This window comes from Castor canadensis, chromosome 5, assembly GCF_047511655.1.
Source record: "Castor canadensis chromosome 5, mCasCan1.hap1v2, whole genome shotgun sequence".
NCBI classification, from domain to species: domain Eukaryota; kingdom Metazoa; phylum Chordata; class Mammalia; order Rodentia; family Castoridae; genus Castor; species Castor canadensis.
In genome coordinates this window covers 510,299-537,944 of record NC_133390.1, presented here as the reverse complement: position 1 = coordinate 537,944, position 27,646 = coordinate 510,299, and the positions used below count along the sequence as shown (strand labels likewise).

The 27,646-nt window shown below is 55.2% G+C and overlaps 1 protein-coding gene across 2 annotated transcripts; it reads left to right on the top strand.

Annotated features, from left to right (window-relative positions):
- Col6a2 (collagen type VI alpha 2 chain) lies at window positions 1-27,646 on the top strand. 2 transcript variants are annotated; one of them, XM_020178657.2, is made up of 28 exons: window positions 1-156; window positions 9,277-9,429; window positions 9,518-10,116; window positions 10,330-10,350; window positions 11,055-11,120; window positions 12,439-12,492; window positions 12,584-12,628; window positions 12,965-12,991; window positions 13,205-13,231; window positions 13,321-13,365; window positions 13,750-13,803; window positions 14,285-14,347; window positions 14,924-14,986; window positions 15,195-15,284; window positions 15,857-15,919; window positions 16,469-16,531; window positions 16,745-16,807; window positions 17,237-17,299; window positions 17,736-17,786; window positions 18,185-18,220; window positions 18,559-18,621; window positions 19,266-19,328; window positions 19,517-19,552; window positions 19,808-19,853; window positions 19,960-20,112; window positions 20,297-20,749; window positions 20,852-20,890; window positions 26,593-27,646. In XM_020178657.2, exons 2-28 carry the CDS (start codon window positions 9,309-9,311, stop codon window positions 27,189-27,191), a joined length of 3,066 nt encoding a protein of 1,021 aa, XP_020034246.2. In that variant the 5' UTR covers window positions 1-156; window positions 9,277-9,308; the 3' UTR covers window positions 27,192-27,646. The 2 variants fall into 2 exon arrangements, with proteins under 2 accessions (XP_020034246.2, XP_073928562.1); XM_074072461.1 differs by lacking the exon at window positions 26,593-27,646 and adding an exon at window positions 23,909-26,568.

Sequence of the window (27,646 nt, the reverse complement as noted above, 5' to 3'; positions counted from 1 at the left end):
CGGGGGACAAAGGGGCGGCGCCTCCCCACTCGGCCCGTCCCCCGCCCCTCCCGCGTCCCCTCCGCGGTCGGTCCGCGTCCCCTCCCTCCTGCCCACTCGGCGCCCGTGTCTCGGGCCGTCAGGACGCGGAGTCCCCTCGGACAGACGCGCAGCCAGGTAAGCGCGGGCCGCGCCGTCGGGGGTCCAGTCCCCTCAGGGGCTCCCCGTGGCCCCGTCCCGCCCTGGGCCCTGGGACCCTGGGGGGCTGAGCTGGGCTGGGTCCTGGGTCAGCCTGATGACTGCTAGGACCTCCCCAGGCCACCGAGTGCCCCACCTTGGCCAGACCCAAGGCCAGTTCCCGTGGGTTTGGTGAGCCTCTGGCCTGGACAACAGCTTTGGAGGGTTGAGGAGCCTAAATCGCCCCGGTGGAAGAGGCCACTCTGACTTGGAGCTGGGCACAGGGTGTCCCCTTGGGCAGGCGGAAGGGCAGGGTGTTTCTGCATATGGAAGAAGCAGTGAGTTTGAACAGCGACTGGGACACCTGGACGGCACACTGCAGACAGAGGAGGGGTCTCTGATGTCCTGAGGGAGGGTAGACCAGGTAACAGCCCTTGCACTCCATTAGGGACAGGCCAGGCTGCCCCCACTACAGCATTCCCCTGCCTCTGGAGTGTGCTGGGGGACACTCAATCAAGCAGGGGCTGATTGAGGGGCCACAGAGAAGTGGGAACCTCAGTTAAGAGTTTCTGTCACCCTCTGATTCACTCCCATCCTGGACTCCCCCAGGCAGTCCAGAAAGGGAGGGGGCAGGGCCCAGCACCCACAGAGCACTGGAGAGCAACTTCAGGGATACCTCTGCTTCCTATAGTAACAACACAGAACCGGAGCCCAAGGTGTGCAGGGCTGGCAGGGTCCTCACATGGGGACATGGAGCCTGTGCCCAGAGAGAAACCAAAAAAGGATCCTGAGACCCTCAGATCTCCCTGCTGTCTTCCTTCCAATCAAATACTTCTGGCTTGGAAGCTAGCTCACCCTTAATTAGAGGGAAATAAAAGGCATTTGGGGTTTTATGCTCTGCCTCCTTCCTCCTTTCACAAAGGTTGGGAGGCAAAACAGACCCTTGGGGCCCTGGAGGAAAGGAGTCTGTCTTCCCAAAAGGAGATCAGGAAGGTGGGGCTGGGAATGGGCTTGCATCCAGGATCCCTGGGCAGAGGCCAGACTGGAGGGGCTGAATGTGGGGGCAGTATGTCCCCTCTGCAGGATGCACGGGTCTTGTGGACAGTTAGCTGCCCCCATCTTTGCTGCTGAAAGTGCTGTGGTGGAGCCAGTGCAGGCCTTGGGAGACGAGGAGAGGCCGTGTCCAGGAGAAAGCCAGGATCGTGCCACTTGGCCAGCTCATCTCATGGAGTGCAGAATTCTTGCACTGAGCAAGATGTGTCCACACTGCTGGGGACAGTGGATCACCACTGAACATGGGCAACTCTGTGGTGGAGGGGGTCATGGGCAGTGGGGAGCCTTCTGACTTGGCTCCCGGAATCCAGGACAGAGAAAGAACGGCCAGAGAAAAGGCTAGAGATCTTCCCAGGGCCTCAGCACAGGGTGCCGGCCACACCTGCCCTCCTCCTGTGCCTCGTTTTCTCATCTTAGAACAGTCACCCACAATTCTTGCCAGGCAGGGCTGCTGGGGGGTCTCCTGACGCACAGTGTAGACAGACTGTGTTCACAGCCTGAAAGGCTGGGGCAAGCAAAGCTGTTATGATTATTTCAAGAAAAACACGGATGGCTAGGGTCTTCCCTTTCACACGGCCCCACACTTGAGTGATGTGAGCTGACCCTCGGGGCAGGGGGTACCTTTTGCACATTCATGCAATGTCAGGGGGTTCTGTTGTTAGGCACACCCACAAACAGGCAAAGGTTGTGGGGTGCTGTTTGTAAGCAGGCCCAGGAGCTCAGCCTCTGCCCTCAGGGATAGGGTCATGTTAGGAACAGCACTTTCCATGGAGACCCACTGGGAGACCCAGGCCAGGGCAGCCTTTTGGTGCCTGAGCAGGGGCAGGGCCTCTGGCTCCCAGGGGCCCCATAGAAGCCTATGTCGGATGCCCACCAGAGACAGACCCTGGTGTTCGCCCATCCTGTGGGTAAGGAAGACTTGTGGGTCTGTGCTGCGTGTTGTTGGTTTTTACTGCAGTTGGACATTCTTTGACCACTGGCCGTTTGTAGTTTTATTGCGATTTGCCTGGGTGTGACTTCCCCATGTTCCTATTGGGTGTTCATTCTTTACTGATTTGAGAGCTTCACACAAATGCAGTTTTTTATTGTGGTAAAACATACATAACATCTTTCCCTGTACCGTTCAGTGGTGTCAAGTACGTTCATTTGTTATGTGACCATCACCGCCATCAAGCTCCAGAACTTGGGGGTGGGGGGTTAATACTGGGGTTTGAACTCAGGGCCTCCCCTTTGCCACTTGAGCCACTCCTCTGGCCCTCAGAAGTTCTTATTTCACAAAATTGAAACCATTAAACAAGGATTCTCCAGCTCCTTCCTGAACCCTGACAGCCACCATTCTACTTTCTGTCTCCATGAACCTTGATTACTCTAGGTGACTCATGGAAGTAGAATCAGTCAACGTTTGTCATTTTGTACCTGGCTTGTTTCACTCCTCATGATGTTCTCAGGTTGTAGCATATCACAATCCTCCCTTTCTAAACCAAATAATGTTCCACCATGGTGAAATCCCATTTTGTTTTTCCATCTGTTGCTGGACACGTGGGATGCTCCCATGTTTTAGCATAGTGAATAACAGTGCTGCAAACACAGGTGTACAAATGTCCCTTTGAGACTCTGCTTTCCAGCCAGGCATGGTGGTGCACAGCTATAATCCCAGCCCTCCCAGCAGGAGGATGTTGAATCCAAGGCCAGCCTGTGCTATATGGCAAGACCCTGTCTTGGGGGTGGGGGGAGAGAGAGAACCTACTTTCAGTTCTTTTGAATGTATACCCAGAGGTGCAATGGCTGGATCATTTGGAAGTTCCACTTAATAATTTTCTGAGGAGCCCCCACCTGTTTTGCACGGTGGCTGCACCATTTTACATTCCCACCAACCGTGCGCAAGGTTCCGGTTCCATTTCCCCACCAACATCTATTATTTTCCGGGGGCGGAGTGGGTTCCAAAAGGAACTTCTTATTTTTGTGCTGGGGATCAAATCCAGGCATGTGCTGCAGAAGTGCCCCACCACTGAGCTACGCCCCAGCCCTGCTTTCTGTTTTTAATAGAAGCCATTAGGTCTGTCCCCACTTTCATTTTTCATTTTAGTAAACTCTTTTTTTTAGTCCATCTAGCTAAAGGTTTGTCAATTTTGTTAATCTTGTCAAAGAACCAGCTTTCTGTTTTGTTTATCTCTGCTTCGATCTTTATTGTTCTCTGCCAGCTGTGGGTTTAGGTTGTGAAGTTGGATTGTCGGTTTGCCAGGTCTTGGTTTTAACATAAGCACTCTCAGCACTGCTTTTACTGTGTGAGTTTTGGTGATCTGTGCTTCATTGTTTTCACGTTCGTTCATCTCTAAGCATTTTCTGACTTCCCTTGGGATTTTCCCTTGATCCATTGGTTGTTTGATCCCCATTTCCCATCTGTTACTGACTTTTGACTTTACTCACTGAGGTCTGAGCAGATACGTTTTGGGATACCTGTCTTGTGAAATGCATGAACTCATACGTTTGAAAGTCTCTTCCTCTGACTGAGTGACTTCCAGGGCATTTAAAGGCTAGAACCTTTCTGCCCTTCATTTTTCTCTGCTCCTTCTTCTGGAAGTCACACATTCATAAGCGACCACGTGTACCGGGGAGACAAAAACAAAAGCCCCAAGCCTGGCAGCAGGGGACTCCAATTTCCAGTTACCCCATTAATGGATTCAAATGTCAACAAAATATCACAGGAAAGAAATAAAGGCTGGGGTACAGCTCAGTGGTAGAACATTCACCTAACAAAGGAAAGAAACCAACAGAAACTGTCTGTGAAACAGACCTGGGTGGATTGACTAGACAAAGACTTTAAGGCAGCCATGGTAAAGACTCATAAAGAACTGAAGGGATATGAGAAGAAACAATGTGTGAAGGAACTGGAAATACCAAGGGAGAGCCAGGGAGCCTGAAAAGAGGCAAAAGCAAAGTCTAGAAGTGGAAGTGTAATTGAAATGAAAAACTCACTAGGGGAGGCAAAGGCAGATTTGAGCAGGCAGAAGGAGTTTGATGAACAAAAAGAAAAAAGGGCAGAGGAAGTGAACCGAGCCCAAGACATCCAGGGAACATCGAAGGACCGACAAACACACTGTAGGAAGAGAGAATGAAAGGGGCCAAGAGAAGTTGAAAAAGCAGTGAAAGAAAACATCACAAGTCTGATGACTGACACGAATGTAAACACCAAGCTCAGTGGACTCCGTGAGGGATGAATTCAGAGAGATCCACTAAGACACATTATAATCAAACTCAGAAGACAATCTGGGCCTGCCTATGGTGACACATAACTGTAATCCTGGCTACTAGGGAGCTGGAGGCAGTTTAGGGCCTGCCCACGCAAAAGTTAGTAAGACCTTATCTCAAAAACAGCAAGACATGGTGTTGCATGCCTGTAATCCCAGCTTCTCAGGAGGCAGAGGTAGGAGGATCGTGGTTCAATGGTGGCCTAAGCAAAAGCAAGAAACCCTACCTGAAAAACAAAGTAAAAGCCTGGGCTGTGGCTCAAGTGGTAGAGCATTGAGTTCAATCCCAGTACCACCAAGAAAAAAAAAAAGAATCTTGAAAGCAGCTAGAGAGAAGGACTCACCACATACAGAGGAGCCTGAGTAGGATTTCCAACCAAACTTGTGAGGCCAGAGGGCAGGCGGGGCACAGGTGCAAAGTACTGACACTGAAGATGTCAGCCAAGCAGGCGTATCCAGCAAAACTGTCCCACGGGGGAAACCAAAGCCGAGGGGACTCACCACCCTCCACCTGCCCCACAGGAAATGCTGAAAGTCCTGAGGCTGAAATGAGGGATGAGGGACCAGAGCCCGAAGCCCTAAAAAGATAAGGATCTCAGTGGAGGCAAGCGCCTGGCGAGTGTGCAAGCTAGTGGTGTCCGAACAATGAGTGAGACTCAGGGTTTGTTTGGTTGACCTAGAAGCTAGTATTACGATAGCTCTGGTTTGTAATTTCACGCTGTGTTTGTACATAAGTTAAGATACCAACGCATTAAAAAATATTAGCCATTTCAGAATAGCATGTGACCTTCCACATCCACAAATTCAATCAACTACAGGGTGAAAATACTTGGGAAAAAATGCGTCTGTACTGAACATGTTGCACAGACTTTTCTCTTTGTCACTGCTCTCTATGCAACACAGTTTAGCAACTATTTACAAAGAATGTGCATTATGCTAGGTATTTAAAGAAATCTAGCGATGCTGGCAGAGTGGCTTAAGTTGGTAGAGTGCCTGTCTAGCAAGTGTGAGGCTCTGAGTTCAAATCCCAGTAGTTCCAAAAAAAAGCCTCTGGGAAAGAAATCCAGCAATGATTCAATATGTGGGAGCTGGGCGCGGTAGCACCTGCATGTAATCCCAGCTACTTGGGAGGCAGAGGCAGGAAGATCTCAAATCCAGGGCCAGCCAGACAATGTTAGTGAGACTCTATCTCAAAAACAAAATGCAGCCGGGCGTGGTGGTGAGCGCCTGTAGTCCTAGCTACTCGGGAGGCTGAGGCAGGAGGATCACTTGAGTCCAGGAGTTCTGGGCTGCAGTGCGCTATGCCGATCGGGTGTCCGCACTAAGTTCGGCATCAATGTGGTGACCTCCCGGGAGCGGGGGACCACCAGGTTGCCTAAGGAAGGGTGAACCGGCCCAGGTCGGAAACGGAGCAGGTCAAAAACAAAATGCAAGCAAAAGGACTGGGGACATAGCTGAAGACGCAGAACATTCACCTAGTATGGATGGAGCCCTGGGTTCAATCTCCAGTTATACGTGTATAATTAGTCTACAGGTCCCTGCACCATTTCCTGCAAGGGACTTGAACACCAGATTTGAGTTCCTACAGATGTCCTGGAACGAACCCCTCAGATGCTGAGGGGTGACTATATAAAATGCAATTTTGTGACATCAGTAGCCCAAAAGGGTGAGGACAGGGTCGTTAAAGGAGCAGAGTTTTCAACGCAGAGAAACTAAAGCAGATACCTTAAAAGCAACTGAGGCCAATAGGAAAAGGGGACCAGGAACTAGAGAAAAGGTGAGATCAAAAAGAATTAACCTAGAAGGTAACACCCACGCACAGGAAATCAATGTGAGTCAATGCCCTGTATAGCTATCCTTATCTCAACTAGCAAAAACCCTTGTTCCTTCCATTATTGCTTATACTCTCTCTACAACAAAATTAGAAATAAGGGCAAAATAGTTTCTGCTGGGTATTGAGGGGGTGGGGAGGAGAGAGAGGGGGCGGAGTGGGTGGTAAGGGAGGGGGTGGGGGCAGGGGGGAGAAATGACCCAAGCATTGTATGCACATATGAATAAAAATAAATAATTAATTAATTAATTTAAAAAGGAGCAGAATTTTTGTACATTTTTAAAGTTAAGCTGTTACAATTTTAGGATGTCAAAAATAATCCCCTTGGTAACCACAAAGAGAATAATGTAACTATAAAGCAAATGAGAAGAGGATTTAATTATTTCACCAAAAATTAGCTAAACACAAAAAGAAGACAGTTATGCAGAAAGTTAGGGACAAAAAATTAGAAGACATAGAGAAAACAAATGTAAAATGAAAGACTGTCAATAATCACTTCAAATGTAAATGGGTTAAACTCCCCACTCAAAGGACAGAGACTGGCAGAGTGGACTGAAAACCCTAACCCCACACCATGCTCTCTACAAGAGACTCTCTTTGGATCCAAAGCACAAATAGGTTGAGAGAGAAGGATGGGAAAGGATATAGAGGACAGGGGTGGCTATGGTAATATCAGATGATATGAATCAGGAGAATCATGCATTAAGAGAAGGCTCAGACAGCAAGAAGATACGATAACTGTAAAAATGTATGCACCTAGAAACGTTTACACCTTAGGAAAAGAACTCTTGGCCCCGCCTTGGGAGGACAGCTGTCTGGCTCTGGATCACATCCACTCTGCTCGGGCTGCGTTGGCTGTAGCATGGCCATATGAGGGAGCCCAATGTCCAGAGTACAAACTTGAACCCACACCACCTGGACTCAGACCTCAGCTATTAACCATCATCTTGAGCCAGCTACCTCCACAGGCCTGGGTTTCCTCGTCTATGGCAGGGGGTGAGATATGTGAGAAGGGGTGAGCCTATACCGCTGTCCAAGGCTAATGTAGCGGGTAGGGTACTGATGGGCACAAAGTAGTCACAGGAGGTAGTCACTGCTGTGCCATCCCTTCTGTTTTCAGAAGACTTCTTGGTTCCTGCCTTGTGCTCACTTTTGGGTGCCCATGAGGCACAGGGTAAGCCCGTGTCCCACCTGCTCACACCAGTCCCAAGGCCACCGCCTCACTTCCTCAGGGCTTTGTGTCACTGTGCCCATCATGGTGAGTCTGTGGCCTGTTCCTGCTCAAAGCCAGCTGCCCAATCACTGTGACTTCACTTTCCCCGTGTCTCAGCTGCTCCTGTTTATCCTTCAGGTGAAACTTTTGCCAACTCTTACCAACAAAAATTATTCTTAGAGTCTTTAATTAAATTGTAGATTTGGCTAGAAATAACTGATATTCCTAATGTCCGTTTAAGAAATTTGGGTGATTTCTCATCCATAACCAAGGTGTGTCTCTCCACTGGCTTCCTCAGAAAAAAAATTTCAATTTTTTTTTCATGAGTCCTGCATGATCTCATTGGGTTATTCCTTGAATTTATATTGTTTTTGTTGCCAATACAAATAGCATTTTTCCATGTTTCCTTTTTATCCTTTTACTTTTCTGCCATTTTGTTTTGCTTTTTGAGCTGGGGCCTCACTCACCATCCTCCTGCCTCTGCCCCCTAAGTGCTGGGACCACAGTCGTGGCCCCCACGCCTGGCTTCCTTCATGTTTCTAATTGTTTGTCACTGACAGAAGAAAATCAGGAGCTTTTGCAATCTCACAGTTTTTTGGGTCAGGAATTTAGGACTTGGCCCAGTGGTTCTGGCCTGCAGTCTTGCATGAGATGCCATCAGAATTCTGGTCAGAACCAAGGCCACTTGTCAGCTGACTAGGGCTGAAGGACCTGGTCCCAAGTCCTGTTTGCTAGAGGTCTTGTGTCCTCCCACACACACCTGGGTTTCCCCAAAGGCTACTGAGTGTCCATGTGACGTGGCAGCTGGCTTCCCCCTTAGTGAGCCACGCCAGAGACAATCAGGCAAAAGCACAGTGTCTTTCGTGACATTGCCTTGGAAGCTATCCACCATCACTCCACACTGTGCATCGGCGATGTGGTGTGTGAGAGAACCACACAGATGTGACTATCAGGAGGGGAGGCGACTGGGGCTGCTTGCAGGAACCATGGTATCTGAAGTAACGCAGTGTGGGTCTCCCTTAGACGCCCCTGGGCCTTGTTGTGACTGCTGCTTCCTCCTGTGCAGACACATATAGGATTTTCACTACCAGTCAGCTGTCCCGTTGGTGCCCCTCACACAGCTCTCCTAACTGATTCTCCTTGCCTGGCAATGAGGGTCTCTCGTGTTCAGCTCAAGGTGGCTCCATCACCTGTCCCCAGGCCACCCTGTCTTCTTCCTTTGGGGTCTACTGGACCTGTTCTCCTTTCTGGGATCTGTTCCCTGACCCTCGCTCTTACCGTTTCCATCGCTGTCTCTTCCAAGCACCAGAATTGCTCACTTATTGTCTAAGTTGCGGATTCTGCTATTTTTAGTGTCAAACCTGTTGTTCTCTGAATCCTCTTACCTTTCCAACTGAAATAATTTAAAACCTGAAATCTGGAGGTGCCTTCTCTGACCTCCATGGTTTCTTGGAAGTTCAAGTTGGGACGAATTCTCTCCGGGGCCACCGCCATCCCCACGCTGCGTGTTACTTGTCAGTGTTTCTGCAGTCTCTTCTTGAGGCCTGTCACACCCCAGGGGGAGGGGCACACTAGCGATGACTGTGTCTGTCTATTGCTGGCCTCCCTGTCGTCACCAGTGTCCATGTGAAGGAGGGATCTGGCCAGGTCACATGCTGGGGCTGGGAGCCACCCCAGATGAGCCCACTGGATGTCCATAGTCCATGGGGAGCAGGGGAAGTGCAAGTTACACAGGCAGTGTGGGCTGTCTGCAGAGGCCCCTCCTCCTGTTGCAGGAAGGACCTCAGGGCACACAACGGCTGCCAAGATGTTCCGGTGCCCCTTCTCCATGGTCCTGCTGGGCGGGCTCCTGGGGACCCTGTACACCCAGCAGCAGCAGCTCGTCTCACCTGATGCCTCCATCGTGGACAGGAACAACAACTGCCCAGGTATCTGGGGGACCCTTGGGCTCTGGGAAGCCCAGGGTGGTGATGGCCTCCTGCTAGGCAGGCCCTGACAGGTCCCCTGTCCCCCCAGAGAAGGCCGACTGCCCTGTCAACGTGTACTTTGTACTGGACACCTCGGAGAGCGTGACCATGCAGTCCCCCACGGACAGCCTGCTGTACCACATGCAGCAGTTTGTACCGCAGTTCATCAGCCAGCTGCAGAATGAGTTCTACTTGGACCAGGTGGCCCTGAGCTGGCGCTACGGCGGCCTGCACTTCTCGGACCAGGTGGAGGTGTTCAGCCCTCCGGGCAGTGACCGGGCCTCCTTCACCAAGAGCCTGCAGAACATCCGCTCCTTCCGCCGTGGCACCTTCACCGACTGCGCACTGGCCAACATGACGCAGGAGATCCGGCAGCATGTGGGCCGTGGAGTGGTCAACTTCTCTGTGGTCATCACCGACGGCCACGTCACCGGCAGCCCGTGCGGGGGCATCAAGCTGCAGGCCGAGCGGGCCCGCGAGGAGGGCATCCGGCTCTTTGCTGTGGCCCCCAACCGGAACCTGAACGAGCAGGGCCTGCGTGAGATCGCCAACACCCCACATGAGCTCTACCGAAGCAACTATGCCACCATGAAGTCAGGCTCCACCGAGATCGACCAGGACACCATCAACCGTATCATCAAGGTCATGGTGAGTGCTGCTGGGCGGGGCAGAGCTCTGCGGCCAATGTCCATCCAACCGCGTGGCCATCTTCAGGCCTCAGTTTACCCCTCTGTGAGTAAGGAGGTTGAGGGGGCCAGGGCCGGGTCCCCGTGCATCTGTGATCCTCCTCCAGACTCAGGGTGTAACACATGGATCCCAAGCGTCTCGGCTAACTGCGTCTCTCTCTCGTCTTTTCTGCAGAAACACGAAGCCTATGGGGAGGTGAGTGACACTTTCACTCTGGCCATCCCTGACCTTGCTGCCCGCTGGCCTCTGAGACTGATGACCCAGCAGAGGAGCACAACCACAGCTCCTGGCTCCAAGGGTTGGAGCAGAGCAGAAAACTGAAGGAGTGTGATTCACCTGCTCTACCTAGGGCCTGACACCCTAGGTGTCAGACAGAGGGCTTCCGGCTTTTGGTCCCAGGATTTAGTGTTAGGGTCACTCTTTAAGCATGCATGGAGGAGAGGTTGAGGGTCGCATGCCCAGGCTGGTGGCCGATGTCCAACTCACACCAGCTTCACACAGCCATAACATTCCATGTCCCTATGGGAAAGGGGAGCAGACGCCCGAGGTGCCCGCCCAGTGAGGCCTCTACAGGAACATGCCCTGTTCCGGAATGGCTGTTCGCAAGCACACAGCAGAGTGACCCCTGTGTACAGATGGCGGCTAGCCACGCCATTGCTTTTTGACCCTTCGCTACCATCATTGTCTAACTCAGTCTCACTCCTCCAAAATTTGACTGGAAGACCTTGACCACTGTTTGTCCAGCCCCGTGCGTCTGCTCCTTCATCCTGGCCCGCGAGTCTAGACTGGTGTTTGGGAGGCTCCCTCTGAGAGTTCCAGGCTATGGGTGCCCTGAGCCTTTATCCCACTGTGGCCTTGTCCAGTGAGCTGACTCCCCCACCTCTGCCTTCTCCTTTCAGTGCTACAAGGTGAGCTGCCTGGAGATCACCGGCCCCTCCGGCCCCAAGGGCTATCGTGGACAGAAGGTAAGATGGCCCGTGGGGCCTGCACTGAGGGGAAGCCCCTGACCTGTCTTGAGGCCAGTTGTGACAAGAATGGTCTCAACACTTCCTTCCCTGGAGAAGCTAAAATTCAGATTTTACCCATCTCCTTTCAGGTGGCATTTTGAGAAAAGTAAGAACTTGCTTTAGGTTATTAAGATATGCCACTAAAATACTTTTGTGAAGTGTTTATGCTCAAATATGTAAATAAAACGCGAGATGCATTACTGTTAATTATGTAGGTGACAACTAACACAACGTTGATGAGTTGTCAGAGGCAGGGAATTGGCATTTTACTAACAACAGGGCTGTATAAAACAAAACCCTCCTGAACTTCACTATCAGAGTGTCCAAAACTCCAAGTCACATCTGTCCAAACCACAGAGAGGCAGAGATGGAGAAACGTCTGACAAGATGAGAGCAGACATTTAAATAACCTAGAGGCAGTTATCACTCAGTGCCTTGTGTTTTCTTCCCAAACGTGAGGAGAGCGTCTAGAACAGTAGGTGTCTGGATGAGATGTCTCCAGGCCACTGCTAAACTCTCCCCACCTCCGCCGCTGGCTTCTTCCGGTCCTGGCTGCAGGCAAAGCTCCTACCACAGCTGACAAAGAATTTGCTACTTGAGGCATCCTTGGCCACCCACAGCAAGTGGTGGATGTGTGCCACAGGGACTCCAGAACAGGACACAGCTGTGACAGTGTGGGATCCTCTGCCCACCTTGCTCCACTCACCTCTCCTCCCTCCTCCCTCCTTTCGCCTCTTAGTTCTCCCCTGTCCTCTGCCACTCCTTACACTTAAACTGTAAGATACATTGATTCAGTGAGATTCTGGATTATACAGTCAGTCCCAGGGAATTTGACCTTAATGTGGTTTTCTGAAGCCCTAATCTCTCTAAAGTTACTTTGGTTTGTGCCACCCATGCCTGCTCCATTCCAGAGGAACTTATGTCACTGTGAATGACACACTGGCTCAGTGAAGAATCCAAGCCCATTATTGGCTGTGGTTATAGCCCCTGGCACAGAGTGCCCTGTGCCAGGCACCTCCACCTGAGAAGTCACTCTGGTCTCATTTTGCATGGAGGCTTTGTAAAAGGTGTCTGTCAGGGCCCAGAGTAAAAAGAGACAAGCCCTGGCCTGACCTAGGCTGGGACCCTCAGGAATAACTGACCAGACTTCAAGATGTCCCCACTTAGCGAGGGACCAGCGGCCTTTGCCATGCTCCCTCTCAGGAGCTGACAGAGATCCAGCCACCCACCTCCTACCCTGCCTCCATTTACCCTTTTCTCTGTCTTCTACTTTTAGGGTGCCAAGGGCAACATGGGAGAGCCAGGAGAGCCCGGACAGAAGGGGCGACAGGTAAGATCCCCACCTCCTCCCCCACTCCTGACTATTCTCCCCACACCCAGGGCTGGGATGACATCACAGGCTCTTTGTTCCTCCTCCACAGGGAGATCCAGGCATCGAAGGCCCCATTGGATTCCCAGGACCCAAGGTGAGTTCCTGCTGGCCTTGCCCAGGGCTGGAGCTGGTATGTGTGGGCCTGGCACCAGGCCCAGCCCTGTCTGGGACAGGCTTCCCACCCCACCCTTGCAGATGTTTGCAGCCTAGTGCACCAACCCCTGTCGCCAATGACAGAAAGCACCTCAAAGTTTGAAGAACACCCAAAACTGTGTCCAGCCTGATCCCACATCCAGCCTTCTCCACTGAGCCTGTGTCCAGAACCACACCCAATCTCCATGCACCATAAGACCCAGCTGCTGAATCGCAGCCTGTCCTTCCCATCTCCTCCTGGCATTCCTAATGCCCTGTCCTTTCCTTCTGCCCTTAGGGTGTTCCTGGCTTCAAAGGAGAGAAGGTAAATTCTGATTATGAGCAGGACCTGGCCCCACCTGACTGGGCTCAACCACCTGTCGCCTGTTCCTGGGAGCAGATCTGGACCACTGTGGGGGGCATGTTTCCAGGGGCTCTCTAGTCTCTTCTTGGCCTGAGCACTTCAATTTGCAACCCTGAGTTGACAGTGTCTGCGATGGCTGGGATATTCAGCTAACGCTGCTTTCTTCCTGCACAGGGTGAATTTGGAGCCGACGGTCGGAAGGTAAGCCTGGAGGAGTGGGTGCCCACCACCCTGCCATGCAGAGGGGACAAGGATAGAGACTAACAGATCCCCTCTCCTTCCCTTTCCAGGGAGCTCCTGGCCTGGCCGGCAAGAATGGAACTGATGGACAGAAGGTAGAGTGAGCCCCCAGCCCAGCAGTGCGCTGGCCATGCACACACACGTACATCCTCATGCACAAACCTGTGCACGCTTGTGCACACAATGCATCCACATGCACGTTTGTGCATGGACATGAACACATGCACACGTAAGCACACATGTAGGCATGCACAAGCATACACACAGGTGGGAAGGAAAATCCCACCTTGTGCACCTGGCCTGGTCCCGGCTCTGCCTACACAGAGATGATGCACGATAGCCATCAGGGAATCGCCTCACAGTCGTGTGCCCTGACCAAGGCACCACAGCTCTGCTGTGTGGTGGCCCAGGCAGCACCAGCGCTGCCCTCCATGGACCCAGAACCCCCCACTGACTCTCTTTCTCCCCTTTCCCTTCAGGGCAAACTGGGCCGCATTGGGCCTCCTGGCTGCAAGGGAGACCCTGGAAGCCGGGTAAGTGGTTTCACATGCTTGCTGCCACTTGTCACATCAAGCCTCAGCTTGGGGATCAGGGAGCCAGGTGAGGCTGGAAGCAAGCCACTTGGACTCTCACTCCTGCCTGGCTCCTCCCTCTGGACCCTGACCTGAGCCCAGGGTTGAGCTGGGGTTGGTGATCACAATGTGAGGGTCCTGTCCCACTACCAGGAGCCTGCACTCTTGCCACGGGAGCTTCTAAACCAGTCCTCGGGGGCCTGTAGGGTCACTTCCCAGGCCAGGTGGAACCCATAGCCATGAGATGGGCAGTTCTGGAGCCATGGTGCCTGTGACCTGCTCCATGGCTGGTTGAGGCTGGTCAGGGCCTCACAGCGAGGGCAGGTGGTGCCCCAGGGCCAGAGGACAGGCTCTGCTCCCTGGGCCCCACGTTAGTGGCAAAGCTCGCCTGGGGCAGTGCTGGGCAAGAGCTCAGGACACCAGCCCTTCTCACCTCTCTCAGGGACCCGACGGGTACCCAGGGGAAGCTGGAAGCCCAGGCGAGCGAGGAGACCAAGGTGCCAAGGTAGGAACCTGACAAGATGCGCACTGGGGTAGGCTAGGTCACCACCCTCATAGGCTGCCCTGGCTCAGGCCTCCAGGGACACAGACTGGCCAAGAAGCCCAGCGGGGAGGGCCTGTCCTCAAAACACTACTCAGGAGTAGGGCCTTGGGTGCACAGTGAGCCCATGGAGCCTGCATAGGAAGGCTCTGGGCATCCATGGGGCCTTGCACTCTTAGACCCTGGCGGCCCTTTTCCCCTGACTGTCCACCACTCTTGGGCACAAGACAGCTTTTCTCTGAGAACATGGATGTGAGACCCCCTGTCCTATTGCCTCCCTCCCACCACAAGTCATGGGTGCCTCACATAGGGCCCCTGCACTGGGCCTTGCACTGGGCCTTGCACTGGTCTCACAACTGGTGCCCAACCACCCTCCCCCATGTAGCATCTGGGTGCTCCCAAGGGCATAGTAGGGCACAGAGGGACAGGGAGCATGGAGGGAGGCACATGTTCAAGACCCACCCAGTCCAGCTCCACTGCCGGGTCTGTGCTTCTGCCACTGTGGAGGGACAGAGGCTTATCTCTCCCAAACAATTCCAGGGAGATTCTGGCCGCCCAGGACGCAGGGGACCCCCAGGAGAACCCGGGGATAAAGGAAGCAAGGTGAGTAGCTAGCATTTGCCCAGGATGGCCATCCACACGGGTCCTTACCCTCACATACATGGGGAGGAATGGCACGTGCCAAAGTGTCCTCTATTACCAGGTGACAGGGGCACCCTACCCAGAGGCTGTCCTGTGCTGTTGGGACACAAGGAGGCACCCTCACATGTGGGCCACCTGCTCCTGCTGAATTGTCCCCTCTCCTCCACAGGGATATCAAGGCAACAATGGAGCCCCAGGAAGTCCAGGCGTGAAAGGAGCCAAGGGTGGGCCTGGGCCCCGAGGACCCAAAGGCGAGCCTGTAAGTCACTGCCCTCAACCCTGATGGGTGCTCCTAGACCCTGACAGGTACCCCAGAATGAGACAGGTGCCCCCAGACCCTGGGGAGTAGACCTTGGGACCCAGCAGAACTCTTTCCCCACGAGCTAGGCCCCGCCCTCCCTGCAGGTCTCTCCCAGGGCTCAACTGGGGGTGGGGGCCCAGTCCAGGGCTGACTCTCAAGGGGACAATCTGAGGAGGCCATGCCAGGAAGTGACCACAGGGGCCTCGCTGACTCCCAGTTCCAGCCATGTCCCAATCACATCACCTCAATGCTGACCGGCCGGGGATTACAAGCTGACCTCACCATCATCGTTCCTGAACCCTTGGCTGGACAAAGCTGACCTGGCAGCAGGGCATGGGACAGAGCCTGCAGGTCTGGGCTGAGGCCATCCAGAAGAAGCCCCGGGCTTGGGGTCCCCAGAACCCAAAGACAGAGTCCTGGCTAGGGCAGAGTCAGGTCCCACGTGGCCAGCAAGGCCCCCCAGCTGGTCCAGACCTAGTCTGTGAGGCTTTGGGCAGTTCCTCCCCCACCAACATGCCTGTTCCTTGCAGGGGCGCAGGGGAGACCCTGGAACTAAGGGCAGTCCAGGCAGTGATGGCTCCAAGGGGGAGAAGGTGAGTCTTCCCTGTAGAGAAGCCACAAGGACCCTGGCCATGTCCAAGTCTACACAGGGGAGTCACCACAAGGCTGACCCCATCCTCATCCACCAGAACCAACTCCTGATGCCTTGCCATTGGCCGGGGGCAGGGAGTAGGTAGGAGCCCCACTCGGCTCCCCCTGAGCATCTGGAAGGCACATCCCAGGCACACCATGCACAGCAGGGCGGGCTGCACACTGCTCAACTCCAGTGCCCCAACTGCAGACATGTGCTTCTGTGGCCACTGCGGCTCTCGAGGATGGCATTGAAGTGGCTTTGTACCAAATCCAAACCACACCAGTTCCCAAAAAGACTGGGGTGGGGTGGGTCCTTGCCCATGCTGGGTGAAGCTGGTGACAGTGGGGACAAGGGTACTGCTGGATGAAGGGTGCCAGTGTTCCAACATCACCCTAGACAAACTGGGGTTTTCCTCCCCAGTCCTCTGACCCCCACCTCACACACCCAGCCACACAGTCTCTCTGGGTAACTGCCTCAGTGGAGACTGACGGGGTCTGTCTTCTGACAGGGAGACCCTGGCCCTGAGGGGCCCAGGGGCCTGGCTGGAGAGGTCGGCAACAAAGGAGCCAAGGTAGGTGGAAGGGGAGGGTGGGCATAAGAGCGGTCCAGGTCTGGTACCCAAGTCCCTGATGGAGGGCGTTGTACCCACCACCCAGCAGGCCTCATCAGGCCCTGTGGACAGGGCTGAGGCCAGCCAAGCCAGGTAATAGGACCAGTATGGGTCTGCTCCCCCCTCAGACTCCTGATACCCCCAGAGCTGATGTCAGGTTCCCTTCCTTTTCAGGGAGACCGAGGATTGCCTGGACCCAGAGGCCCCCAGGGGGGTCTGGGGGAACCCGGGAAGCAGGTCAGTAGCAGAATAACTGGAGTACCGATGTAGGGTCAGTCCCCTGTCCCCCCAACTCTCCCATATACTCCCCACCCTGGGAGATCCTCAGGTGCCTGTCTGTGGGTAGCACAGACTGGCTGCCAGTGACCACCCCCACAGCAAATGCAGGCAGTGGGACCAGGACCTGTCCTCAGATACCTCTGGCCACCCCAGCCTCAGCCATCTCCTGCCCTGAAGCAGGTTCCCAGCCCCCTCCCATCCAGGTGGGGTGACAGACCCCAATGCCAGGACCTCACATGAGGAGGAGCTCCAGGATGCCCACAGGGCAGCACAGGGACCTGAGACAGTCTGGTCACCTGGTCAGGGCTGGCCCTTCAGGCCACATGACTCCCAGGTGCAATTCCTTCTCGAGTGACTAGGCAACCCCACTTTCTCTCCTGTCCTCAGGGATCTCGGGGAGACCCTGGTGATGCTGGACCCCGTGGAGACTCAGGACAGCCAGGTCCCAAGGTACATCCCCCAACTCCTGCAGGATGGAATGTGGGCCCTGGGCACCTGCTCATGGGGAGACCCAACAGGAGGGTAGCCTCCTGTTGAGAGGGTGCTGGTCCTGCTCTCAGCTCATCTAGGCCCAGCCCCTAGATGTGGGGGCCACAGGGAACCAGGCAACTTGTCTTTGGTACTCCCCCAGCATCCGCCCCTGGGTGGGAAATGGCACGTCTTTGTCAGGGCAGGACCTGAGGGTGTCATCTCCAGTGTGGGTGGCATCTCTGGGCCATGTGACATATCAACCTTCTAACTGGAAGTGGTCAGGCAAGGCTGGCCCTGAGGTCCCAGCCCATAGTCCAGCCCAATCTGCCCCCAGCTCCACATCCACACCATTTGGGCATCACCCCCACCTACCCCACCCTCAGTTCACAAAAACTCACTCAGCGTCCTCCTCCAGGGAGACCCCGGCAGGCCTGGATTCAGCTACCCAGGACCCCGAGGGACACCGGTGAGTCATGGTGTGGGACAAGGGCTCCCTCTCAGGAGAGGGTTGGATGTTGTCGGGAGGTCCCTGAAGGCCTCAGCTGTCCCCTCAAGGCCTCCTCTACAGGGAAAAGGAAGGGCATAGGGGTCACCCGCCACTCGGAGCAAAGGCAGGTCCAGCTGGCACCAGGAGACACAAGTAGTTCAGTGGTCACAGACATCACCCTGCATTGAGGACAGTGTGGCCAGAATGTACAGGCCGCATGGCCTTGGCCTGAAGTAGGCATGAGATCCCACATGAATTCTAAGCCTAAGACACCGTGAGGGTGGTCCCAGCCCTGGTGGATGGTCAGCTTCCCCACCTGGGACCAGATACTGGGCTGTGTGGCTGAGTGACACGTCTGATTTCTGCTTGCTTCACAGGGAGAAAAAGGCGAGCCTGGCCCCCAAGGCCCCCAGGTATGTGGGGCCCCTGCCCATCCAGCCTCTTCCCTCTGGTGTCAGGGGTCTGCATGCCATGTCTGCTGTGGCCTGGATGCCACACATCATCTTTGTGGTCAAGTCCCTGCCCCAGGCCAGACCACAAGGGTCCCAGCTGGAATTTGGGTAGTGGTAACCTGCATATCCATGTCCCTTTCAAACCAAAAGCCAGGGCTTGCCTAAAAAACAATCAGTTCTGTCCTTACCAGACCTGAGCTGCAGACACTGCTTTCTGCAAGACCATCTAAAGGCTGGAAGGTGGCTGGGAAAGGGAAGACACCCTCTGCCCAGGGCTAACAGTGTGTCCTATGTCACAGGGTGGCCGAGGAGACTTTGGCCTGAAAGGAGCACCCGGGAGGAAAGGAGAGAAGGGAGAGCCTGTGAGTATCTTGTCCAGCCATCCAGGCTGCTAGGCCAGACTCAAGGCTATCCTTGAGTCTAGCCCTGGAAGAGGATGGCCAGCCTCCTCTGACCTTCTTCATCCCACCCTCAAGTTACCCTACCTTTAGCCAGTGTCACCCAGCAGGTACTCATTGGCAGGGGTCAGGCCCAAGTCCTCTCCACCTCCACATCCCCAGCATTGGCCAGGTGTCCAACAAGGCATGAGGTGGATGGATAACACAGCACATCCCCTAGTGACAGACTGATGAATGGTGGACAGGCAGATGGCAGGGTGGGCAAGTGGGTGGAGGGGTGGACAAATGGGTGGAGAGATGGATGAATGGGTGGAGGGATGGGCAAGAAGTTGATGGTGAGTAGATGGATAGGTAAATGGATAGGTAGATGGATAGGCAGGTGGATGGATGCGTGGGTGGGTTGGGGACCATGGGGTGAGAACACCTTGGGTCAGTGTGAGCTGCTTCAGTTCCATCTTCTGAGCATCTCTGGGCTCTGCAGGCCTCAACCCTTTCTGGCAGGCCAGGCTTGTACCCATCATACCTCCCAGGCAGGGGCCATGGGGCACGGGGAGCAAGGGACCCATCCAGGGCCTTCACTGAGTCCCCCTGTCCTGTTCCTCCTACAGGCCGACCCTGGTCCCCCTGGTGAGCCCGGCTCTCGGGGGCCAAGAGGAGTCCCAGGACCTGAGGTAAGCCAGTCTCCATCCTTTTGCTCCACAGCCCCTGGGCCCTTAGCCCCTGGGCCAGCCAGGCATTGCACATCTGGCCTCGAAGTTCTGCACGTGGCAGGCCCCTGGGTCAGTGTGCACTATGTGGTTGCACCGGGAGTCACTCACTCAACAGTTCTTGCCTCTCACTGTCATTCTTCCTCCACCAGGGTGAGCCCGGACCCCCTGGAGACCCCGGCCTCACGGTAGGTGTCACATGGGGTGGAATCAGCGTCCTTGTTTGGAAATGTCCCTCTGCCTCCTAAAAGAAGGGCAGAGAATGGGGAGAGTTGACTGGAGTGGGAAGGGTCAGAAGCCAAGGTGGGGGAAGGGATGGGCAGAGATGCCAACCTTCTCCCTCAGCTCCACTCCAAATGTGGATGTGGATGTCGTGGGTGTCAGGACCAGGGCCCTGGCAGTGCTCCAAGCCTGGAGATGAGCCCACTTTCACTGTGTTGCAGGAATGCGATGTCATGACCTACGTGAGGGAGACCTGCGGCTGCTGCGGTAAATTGAGGGGATCTTAGAGTATGACCAAGGAGGGGTCACTGCCCCCTCCCTGAACTCTAGAGATCCTCACTCACCCCACCTATGGACCCTGCCGTCCCCCCAGATTGTGAAAAGCGCTGTGGTGCCCTGGACGTGGTTTTTGTCATAGACAGCTCTGAGAGCATTGGCTACACCAACTTCACCCTGGAGAAGAACTTTGTCATCAATGTGGTCAACAGGCTGGGGACCATCGCCAGGGACCCCAAGTCAGAGACGGGTCAGTGGGAACCAGGGAGGATGCAGGAGACCAGCGAGTCAGGCTGAAACCCAGACTCTCCCTCTAGGACGAGTCTTGGTTTACCACATTCCCCAAGACCTGCATTCAAGGGTGGCCGGTCAGGGACCTCCGGAGCGGGTGGCAGGCCAGCAGGCGTTCCCCTCACACTGCATGGCTGTTGCAGGGATCCGCGTGGGCGTGGTGCAGTACAGCCACGAGGGCACCTTCGAGGCCATCCAGCTGGACGACGAGCGCATCGACTCCCTGTCCAGCTTCAAGGAGGCCGTGAAGAACCTGGAGTGGATTGCTGGCGGCACCTGGACGCCCTCTGCCCTCAAGTTTGCCTACAACAAGCTCATCAAGGAGAGCCGGCGCCAGAAGACCCGCGTGTTTGCGGTGGTCATCACAGACGGACGCCACGACCCACGTGACGATGACCTCAACCTGCGGGCGCTGTGCGATCGCGATGTCACAGTGACGGCCATCGGCATTGGTGACATGTTCCACAAGAAGCACGAGAGTGAGAACCTCTATTCCATCGCCTGCGACAAGCCACAGCAGGTGCGCAATATGACCCTGTTCTCTGACCTGGTGGCTGAGAAGTTCATTGACGACATGGAAGATGTCCTCTGCCCAGGTCAGTGGTGGGACCATGGACGCTGACCCGTGGCAGGTCAGCAGGTAGCCACTGAGAGCCCAGCAGGTCTGATGAGAACATGGCCTCTTTCCTCTCTTCCAGACCCCCAGATCGTGTGTCCAGAGCTTCCCTGCCAAACAGGTAACGCGGGTACCCCAGCCCCCCACCCAGACTAGCAGAGCAGCCCCGGTGTCCTACCTGTCCTAGCAGCCTGGGCTGGGCAGAGAAGCTGCATGGGTCACTGTGGAGGTATCTCCTTAGGGAGATTCACCCCCAGGACTCCAGCACGAGGAAGAGCAGCTCCTGAGGGTACAGGGTGGTGCTCTGAGCCAACACCCAGCACTGCTGGAGCAGGTGCTGCTGGCTTGGCTGTGCTTGGCTGTCAGTCATGGGTCTCAAAGGCATTTCAGCCCTGAGAGAGCCCCATCAATGGGCTTCGAAATCTTCCCACCATGGGCGAGGGGAGGGGGGTGCAGGGGAGACACAGCTGGACTGTTCAGCTCCCTGGAAAGCCTGGTGAAATGGCTGATGTCAGACACGCCAAGGCAAGCACCCCAATACCCACATGGTGGCCCGTTTGCTTGCTGCTAAGCTAACCCTGCTGGCTGCATTTGTGGCCCGCGTGGTGCGAGGCTGGAGCTGGAGTGCTAGAGGCCAAGGCTCTGCCATTCCTGGGGCTGGAAAGGGTGGGAGGTGTTTGTGCTTCGCTGAGGGTCACCATCTCCATGGTCCCTGCTGCAGAGTGACTGGGCCTGGGAGCCTCGGGAGCCAAGTGCCCCCTCAGTGAACCCTGCCTCCTCCCAGGAGAACTGGGGGAACCTGGAGACACTAGGATGGGACCACTGTGGAGATGGGCCACAAGCAGCAGTCCTCGGCTCTGTGCTTCACACCAGTATCTGCCCATGAAGTCAGAATTTCTCAGTTGTCCCGCGACCCCTCCCCAAGATAAGGTGGCCATTAGATATGTGCATGGGTGCTGAAACCCCCTGAGAGAAGGGGCCATGTGAACTTGGGATCAGGGGTCTCACACTATTCAGACAGAACATTCCCAGAGAAATGCTCACTGCGGTCGTTCCCTGTTCTTGGCAGCTCTGTACAGTCGTCTAGGGAAGACTGCATGGGGCTCAGAAAACTAGCCTGAGGGTCAAAGGTGAGGAGCTAGGGCAGTACTGAGACCCACCAACCACAGTGCTACCCTAGCTCCTGAGGTCCCGGTGGGGCTCCCAGGTGAGTGGCGCCTTCTGTGAGTGGTGGTGTCTGCCATGACACAAACTGTGCCCCTGCCCCACAGGGCCTAGGTCCCCAGTGGTTGGGGGGTGGTGCCCAGCCAGGGTCTACACAAGGGAGGCTGATGCCATGCACCCAGCACCACGGGAGGCTCCGTGTTGACCCCTCGGCCCAGCAACCTTGCCTTGTTCCTGATTGAGCTCTCTGGATAAGTATGGCACCAACTGAAGCTCTCTGCTGCTGTCTTTACGTTGCTAGGACGTTCCTCTCTCCTAGTTTTGGTCAGGGAAGGAGGGTGCTGGGTCTTGTCACATGCATGCTCTACGCCTATTGGTGTGGCCATGTGAGTCTTCTGTAGCTGCTGACAAGATGGGTCACTCATTGGTTTTCGAATATTCAGTGAGCCTGCATACAGACCCCACTGGCGCAGGGTGTACAGTTCTTTTGTGCACAGATGGATTTAATTTACTAGTGTCTTCCTGAGGATTTGCAAAGTATCTGTGGGAGGTATGGGTCTGCATCTTCCTTTCTTTCCACCTCTATGACTGGCTTGTATCACAGTGATCCTGGCCTTAGGGTGCAGGGGCTCCAGGACAGGCACTTGAGTTGAGCAAGTTCCCCTGGGGAACAAACTGGCTCCAGAGGGTGACAGCGAAGGAACAGGAAGGAAATGGGGATCTTGGGAACTACAACCCCTGTTCTGCCCTGAAACATAAGGACCCCACAGAATGGAGCAGCCTACTGGGAGACCCATCACTCCTTCCCAGTGTTCTTAGCCCCCTCTACTCAAATTGCAAAGTTCACCTATGCAAAATTTGAAGGTAAATTAGACATGGTGACCAGGATATGGCACAGATGTCATCTTAGGAAGTGCTTTTACAAACGATATCCTGGGTGAGCATCTCGTCAGCATTTTTGGTGCAAACACGGTGCCAGGTCATACTGCCGGTTCTGGCCAGCCCTGACCTTCTGGGCCAGATAGTCTATTCACTTGGAGCCTGGCTACCCCAAGCCTGCACCAGGCAAGGGACTGTATCAACTGTGTTGAGACCACTGAGGGTGTTGTGGGATAGAGTTGACCAGTATTGAACACAGAAGGACAGACTGCAGCAAGTGGAGACAAGACACACAGAGGCTGGAGTGTGCCCAGGTTGGCACCAGAGCCAGAGGGGCTGGTCCCTCGACCAGCGTCTGGGTTTGCCCATGACTCCTTTGTGACCATAAGGAGTAGAGCAAGTTTGACCAAGATGTCCACCAAGCCAGGTCCTCCTCCTCCAGCAGGACTGGGAGCCAGAGAGAGAGGGTGGAGGACAGCGACCAAGAAACAGGCAGATAAAAGAGAGGGAGAGAAAGGCAGATACAGCTATAGAGAAAAAGAGAGACAGAGAGAAAGACAGACACAGAAAAAGAGAGAAACCTGGGAGGGAGGGAGAGATGATTTCCCTAAGAGTTTGCATCTGTGACACTGTCAGATCCTTGAGGCCAGGCGGTGGCTATGGCAGATCACATCTCTGAGGACTGGTAAAGTTTAGTGCTGTGGGCTTTCTCCAAGGGCACATTCGGGAGCCTGACTCTTTCTCAGATTGTAGCCTAGAGCTGGGGAGCCTGCAGCATCTGGTCACACCTCTGTGTAGGGCTAGGACAGAGCTGCTTCGTAATGGGTTTCCCTCCAGGTCAGTGGAGGCGAAGTGCCACATGGCTGGGCCTCCTTGGGAGTGTCGCTTGCTGATGGCTGCCCCACCCCTGCCTGCCTCCTGCCCAGATCAGATGCCCAATGCACCCATCTGCATCTCCTCGGCTGACCCATCTCTCAGGGTCACCACGCCTCACTTTGGTCCTAACTCTGCTGTCCACGGACAGGCCAGAGGAGCGCTGGAGGCCTGCTCACACCCACCAAGGCCCTTAAAGTCTTCTCTGGACGCTCCCTTGCAGATGGACCGAGGCCTGGCGGCGCGCCCCCGGTCACCTTCCTCCGCACAGAAGAGGGTCCAGATCCCACCTTCCCCAAGACCATCCCCATGATCCAGCAGTTGCTAAACACCACGGAGTTCACACAGGACCCAGCTGCCTACTCTCAGTTGGTGGCCATCATGGTCTACACTGCCGAGCGAGCCAAGTTCTCCACAGGGGTCGAGCGGCAGGACTGGATGCAGCTGTTCATTGATACTTTTAAGCTCGTGCACAGGGACATTACAGGCGACCCTGAGACCGCGCTGATGCTCTGCTGAAGCCTCAGGCCGCCATGCACAGAGACAGCCAGCGCTGTCTCCTCTCCTGCTTATTAGCTTCCTAGGGCGCCCAGCATGAGCCAGGGCTCAGACAACAGGAATTTACCTTCTCAGACTGGAGGCCAGAAGTCCCAACTCAAGGTGTCTTTAGGGCCACACTGCCTCCAGAGGTTCAGACGAAGGCTCCTCCCTGCCTTTTCCAGACCCCGGTGGTACCGCCATCCACTCCAGGGTCACCTTCATCTTCCTGTGGCCTCTTTGTGTCTTTGTGAGCCCTCCTCTTATTTAAGGACCCCAGCCATTGAATTTAAGGCCCGTCCTAAATCCAGGATGCCCACATCTCAAGATTCTTAACTTAATCCCATGTACCCAGACTATAAGGTGATGATCTCAGGCTCCCATGGGCACTTTTGGGGTCACTATTCACCCCATCCAGCTGAGCTCTGTGTAGAATGAGGTGAGGGAGGAATGGAATCCTGGTGCCTAGAGAGGTCACCCCTGCCCGCTTCTGGTTGAGCCTGAGGCAAGCTCTGCCCTCCAGCATGGGCATTGACCCTGGGTTTGATGACAGACATGTGCTCTTGGCCACAGGGCACATGGGAAGGTGACAAGGGCTGGGTGGCAAATAGTTGCACTTGGGGGCCTGGTAGTCCTCAGGCCATAACAAACCTGAGCCTGCATGGGTGTGAGCCCATTAGGCCAAACCACCAGAGCTGCCTGCCAGTGGGCCCAGGCGTCTTGTGTACCCAAGGCCTGGCCTCCAGACTATCTGGAGGCACCATAGGGGAGTGTGCACCAGGCAGGCCCTTTGCCACCCTCAGCTACCTGAGCCAAGAACCACAGGGATGTCCCCTTCCAGCGTGGGAGATCCTAGGCGAGCACTGAGCCCGAGGAGCCTCATCCTGGGCTGGGCCTCTGCTCCCTTGCTCCCATCTGTGTTCCTCTTGCTCAGAATGAGACCTGTACTCCTGGAAGGATCATGTTCCCATGCCCACTGCACGGGGCAGCCAGGCCAGACTTTCTGCTGGGGATCTTCACAGGCAGGAGAAGGGACCCCACAGAAGGGAAGGGTGCAGAACCCATGCATTTCAAACTCTCAGCCACTTGTGCATCTCCATTGGCCCCTCTGATCTAAAGCAGATGCTGAGGCATTGAGGAAAACTCCCAGGCCAGTGTCCCACTGTGTCTGTCTCCATTCTTGTGATAATGTTTGTTAGTCTTGAGAAGTGCAGGGGTCCCCAAGAACTTACTAGACACTCTAAGCAAGTTCTAGGGGGTGGTTTTCACCAAAATAAGCTATGTCGCTAATAAGCTCATTAAGAAAGACTGCAGTGCTTAAGTATTTGCCAAGCATGCATGAGGCCCTAGATTGAATTCCCCATGATGGAGGGAAGGAGGGAGGGAGGGAGAGAGAAAAAGAGGAAGGAAGGAAGGAAGGCTGGCTCCCTGGATCAAGGCTGTGCTCAGAGGCAGTGAGAAAGTGTCAAACATTGATAAAAGCTGAAACATGTAAAGCAAATGCACAGTTTGGTCAGGTGGAGAGGTGGTCTTACTTGCTGTGGGCTGAACTCTCACAGACACCTGTGAAGTGGGAGCCCTGGAAGCTGGGCCCTGCCTCAGGTCATGTACACCTGGAGTCAGGCCTCTGTTCTTGATTGGATTCACCAGGAGTCCCAATACCTGGGCTGTGAACTGAGGAGCTGGACACCTGTATCCTCCCACAGGTGGAGGAGCCCAGCTGTGATTCCCTGGGGTGTATATGATCAGGTCACACGCAGCCTAGTCTTTGACGTCCATGTGTGTGGTGAACAGCCTGGCTTTAGCTGCAGCCCACCCCACACTGTCCCTCCTGTCTATGGCCATCAACATAGGGGAGGGGTCCTCTTGGTGGTGTACTGGGCTCACTGCATACTGAAGCCAGGAGTCTAAGGGGACATGGGCTCCTTGTATTTCTGGGAGATGTGTGGCCCAACCAGCTCCAGGGAGCTCCAGGTAGTGGGACTCTTTGAGAGCGAACATCAGAGATAGGGTTTTCATGAGATCCCATCTCCCTCCCGCCAAATGGTGGCTCTTTTGTGGATAGCTGATTCTTGGGCCAAGAAGAGGGGTTTTGCAGACCAGGGAGGGCCTGGAGATGACCAGGGCCTGGTGTGAAGACCAGGTCTGTGGCCCTCCAGTTTGGGAACATTTCTTGGTGGCAGGACCTGGGGATGCCTATGGTGGGTCCTCAGGGTATAGGGACACACTACCATGGAGCACAGGCCAGGACCCGGGAAGGGCTGCTCTGCTGCTGGTGAAATAGGGCGATCTGGAGTCCAGTGGGCCGAGTGCCCGCAAACATGGGTGAGCCCAGCCTGGCCCCCCACCCACCTCGCATCTCCCCTGCAGAGCTGTACGTGGCCCAGTGCACACAGCGGCCCGTGGACATCGTCTTCCTGCTGGACGGCTCCGAGCGGCTGGGCGAGCAGAACTTCCACAAGGCGCGGCGCTTCGTGGAGGAGGTGTCACGTCGCCTGACACTGGCACGCAGGGATGACGACCCTCTCAACGCCCGCGTGGCCCTGCTGCAGTATGGCGGCCAGCGCGAGCAGCAGGTGGCCTTTCCGCTGACCTCCAACCTGACGGTCATCCACGAGGCGCTGGAGAGCGCCACCTACCTCAACTCCTTCTCACACGTGGGCGCGGGCATCGTGCACGCCATCAACGATGTGGTGCGTAGCTCACGCGGTGGGGCTCGGCGCCACGCCGAGCTGTCCTTCGTGTTCCTCACCGACGGCGTCACAGGCAACGACAGCCTGGAAGAGTCAGTGCACTCAATGCGCAAGCAGAACGTGGTGCCCACTGTAGTGGCCGTGGGCAGCGACGTGGACATGGACGTGCTCACCAAGATCAGCCTGGGTGACAGGGCAGCCATCTTCCGCGAGAAGGACTTCGATAGTCTGGCCCAGCCCAGCTTCTTCGACAGGTTCATCCGCTGGATCTGTTAGCCCGGCTGGTGTGCCTGCCCTGCCCATGTTTCACCTCTTGTGGTGCTAATCAGACCCCAGTCCCACCAGTCCCAGCCAGACTGCACACTCAGGTGCAGTCTTCCCACTACCAGGAGCCTCCTTTCCCAAGGAGGTCAGGACTGGAGGACCCCAAGCCCCAGACCCCCTACCCACCTCTAGCTCACCTGGGTGCCCCTCCTGCCTTTCCATCCTGCCCCCACCATGCTCAATAGTCCTGGAGGGGTGGCAGGGACAGTGCTCTCTCCCCTGCTCTCTCTGCCCCTCAGCCTCCTGCCTCCTCCCCCCGCACCCTACAACACCTTCCCAAGGCCTTCTGCCAGCCTTTGCTAGTCCTGCCTAGATCCTGGTACTCCCTGCCCTCCCCTGAGTTCATGAGAGCAGGCCTGAGAACCCTGTGTCATACACCCGACAGCCCAATAAAGGCTTTGAACCCA

Bases quoted from the DNA above. Each gene is read 5' to 3' on its own strand.
- Col6a2 (XM_020178657.2), top strand. From the start codon at position 9,309: ATGTTCCGGTGCCCCTTCTCCATGGTCCTGCTGGGCGGGCTCCTGGGG. The intron at 15,920-16,468 runs GTGAGTCTTCCC...GTCTTCTGACAG, and splicing joins ATGGCTCCAAGGGGGAGAAG to GGAGACCCTGGCCCTGAGGG. The intron at 16,808-17,236 runs GTCAGTAGCAGA...TCCTGTCCTCAG, and splicing joins TGGGGGAACCCGGGAAGCAG to GGATCTCGGGGAGACCCTGG.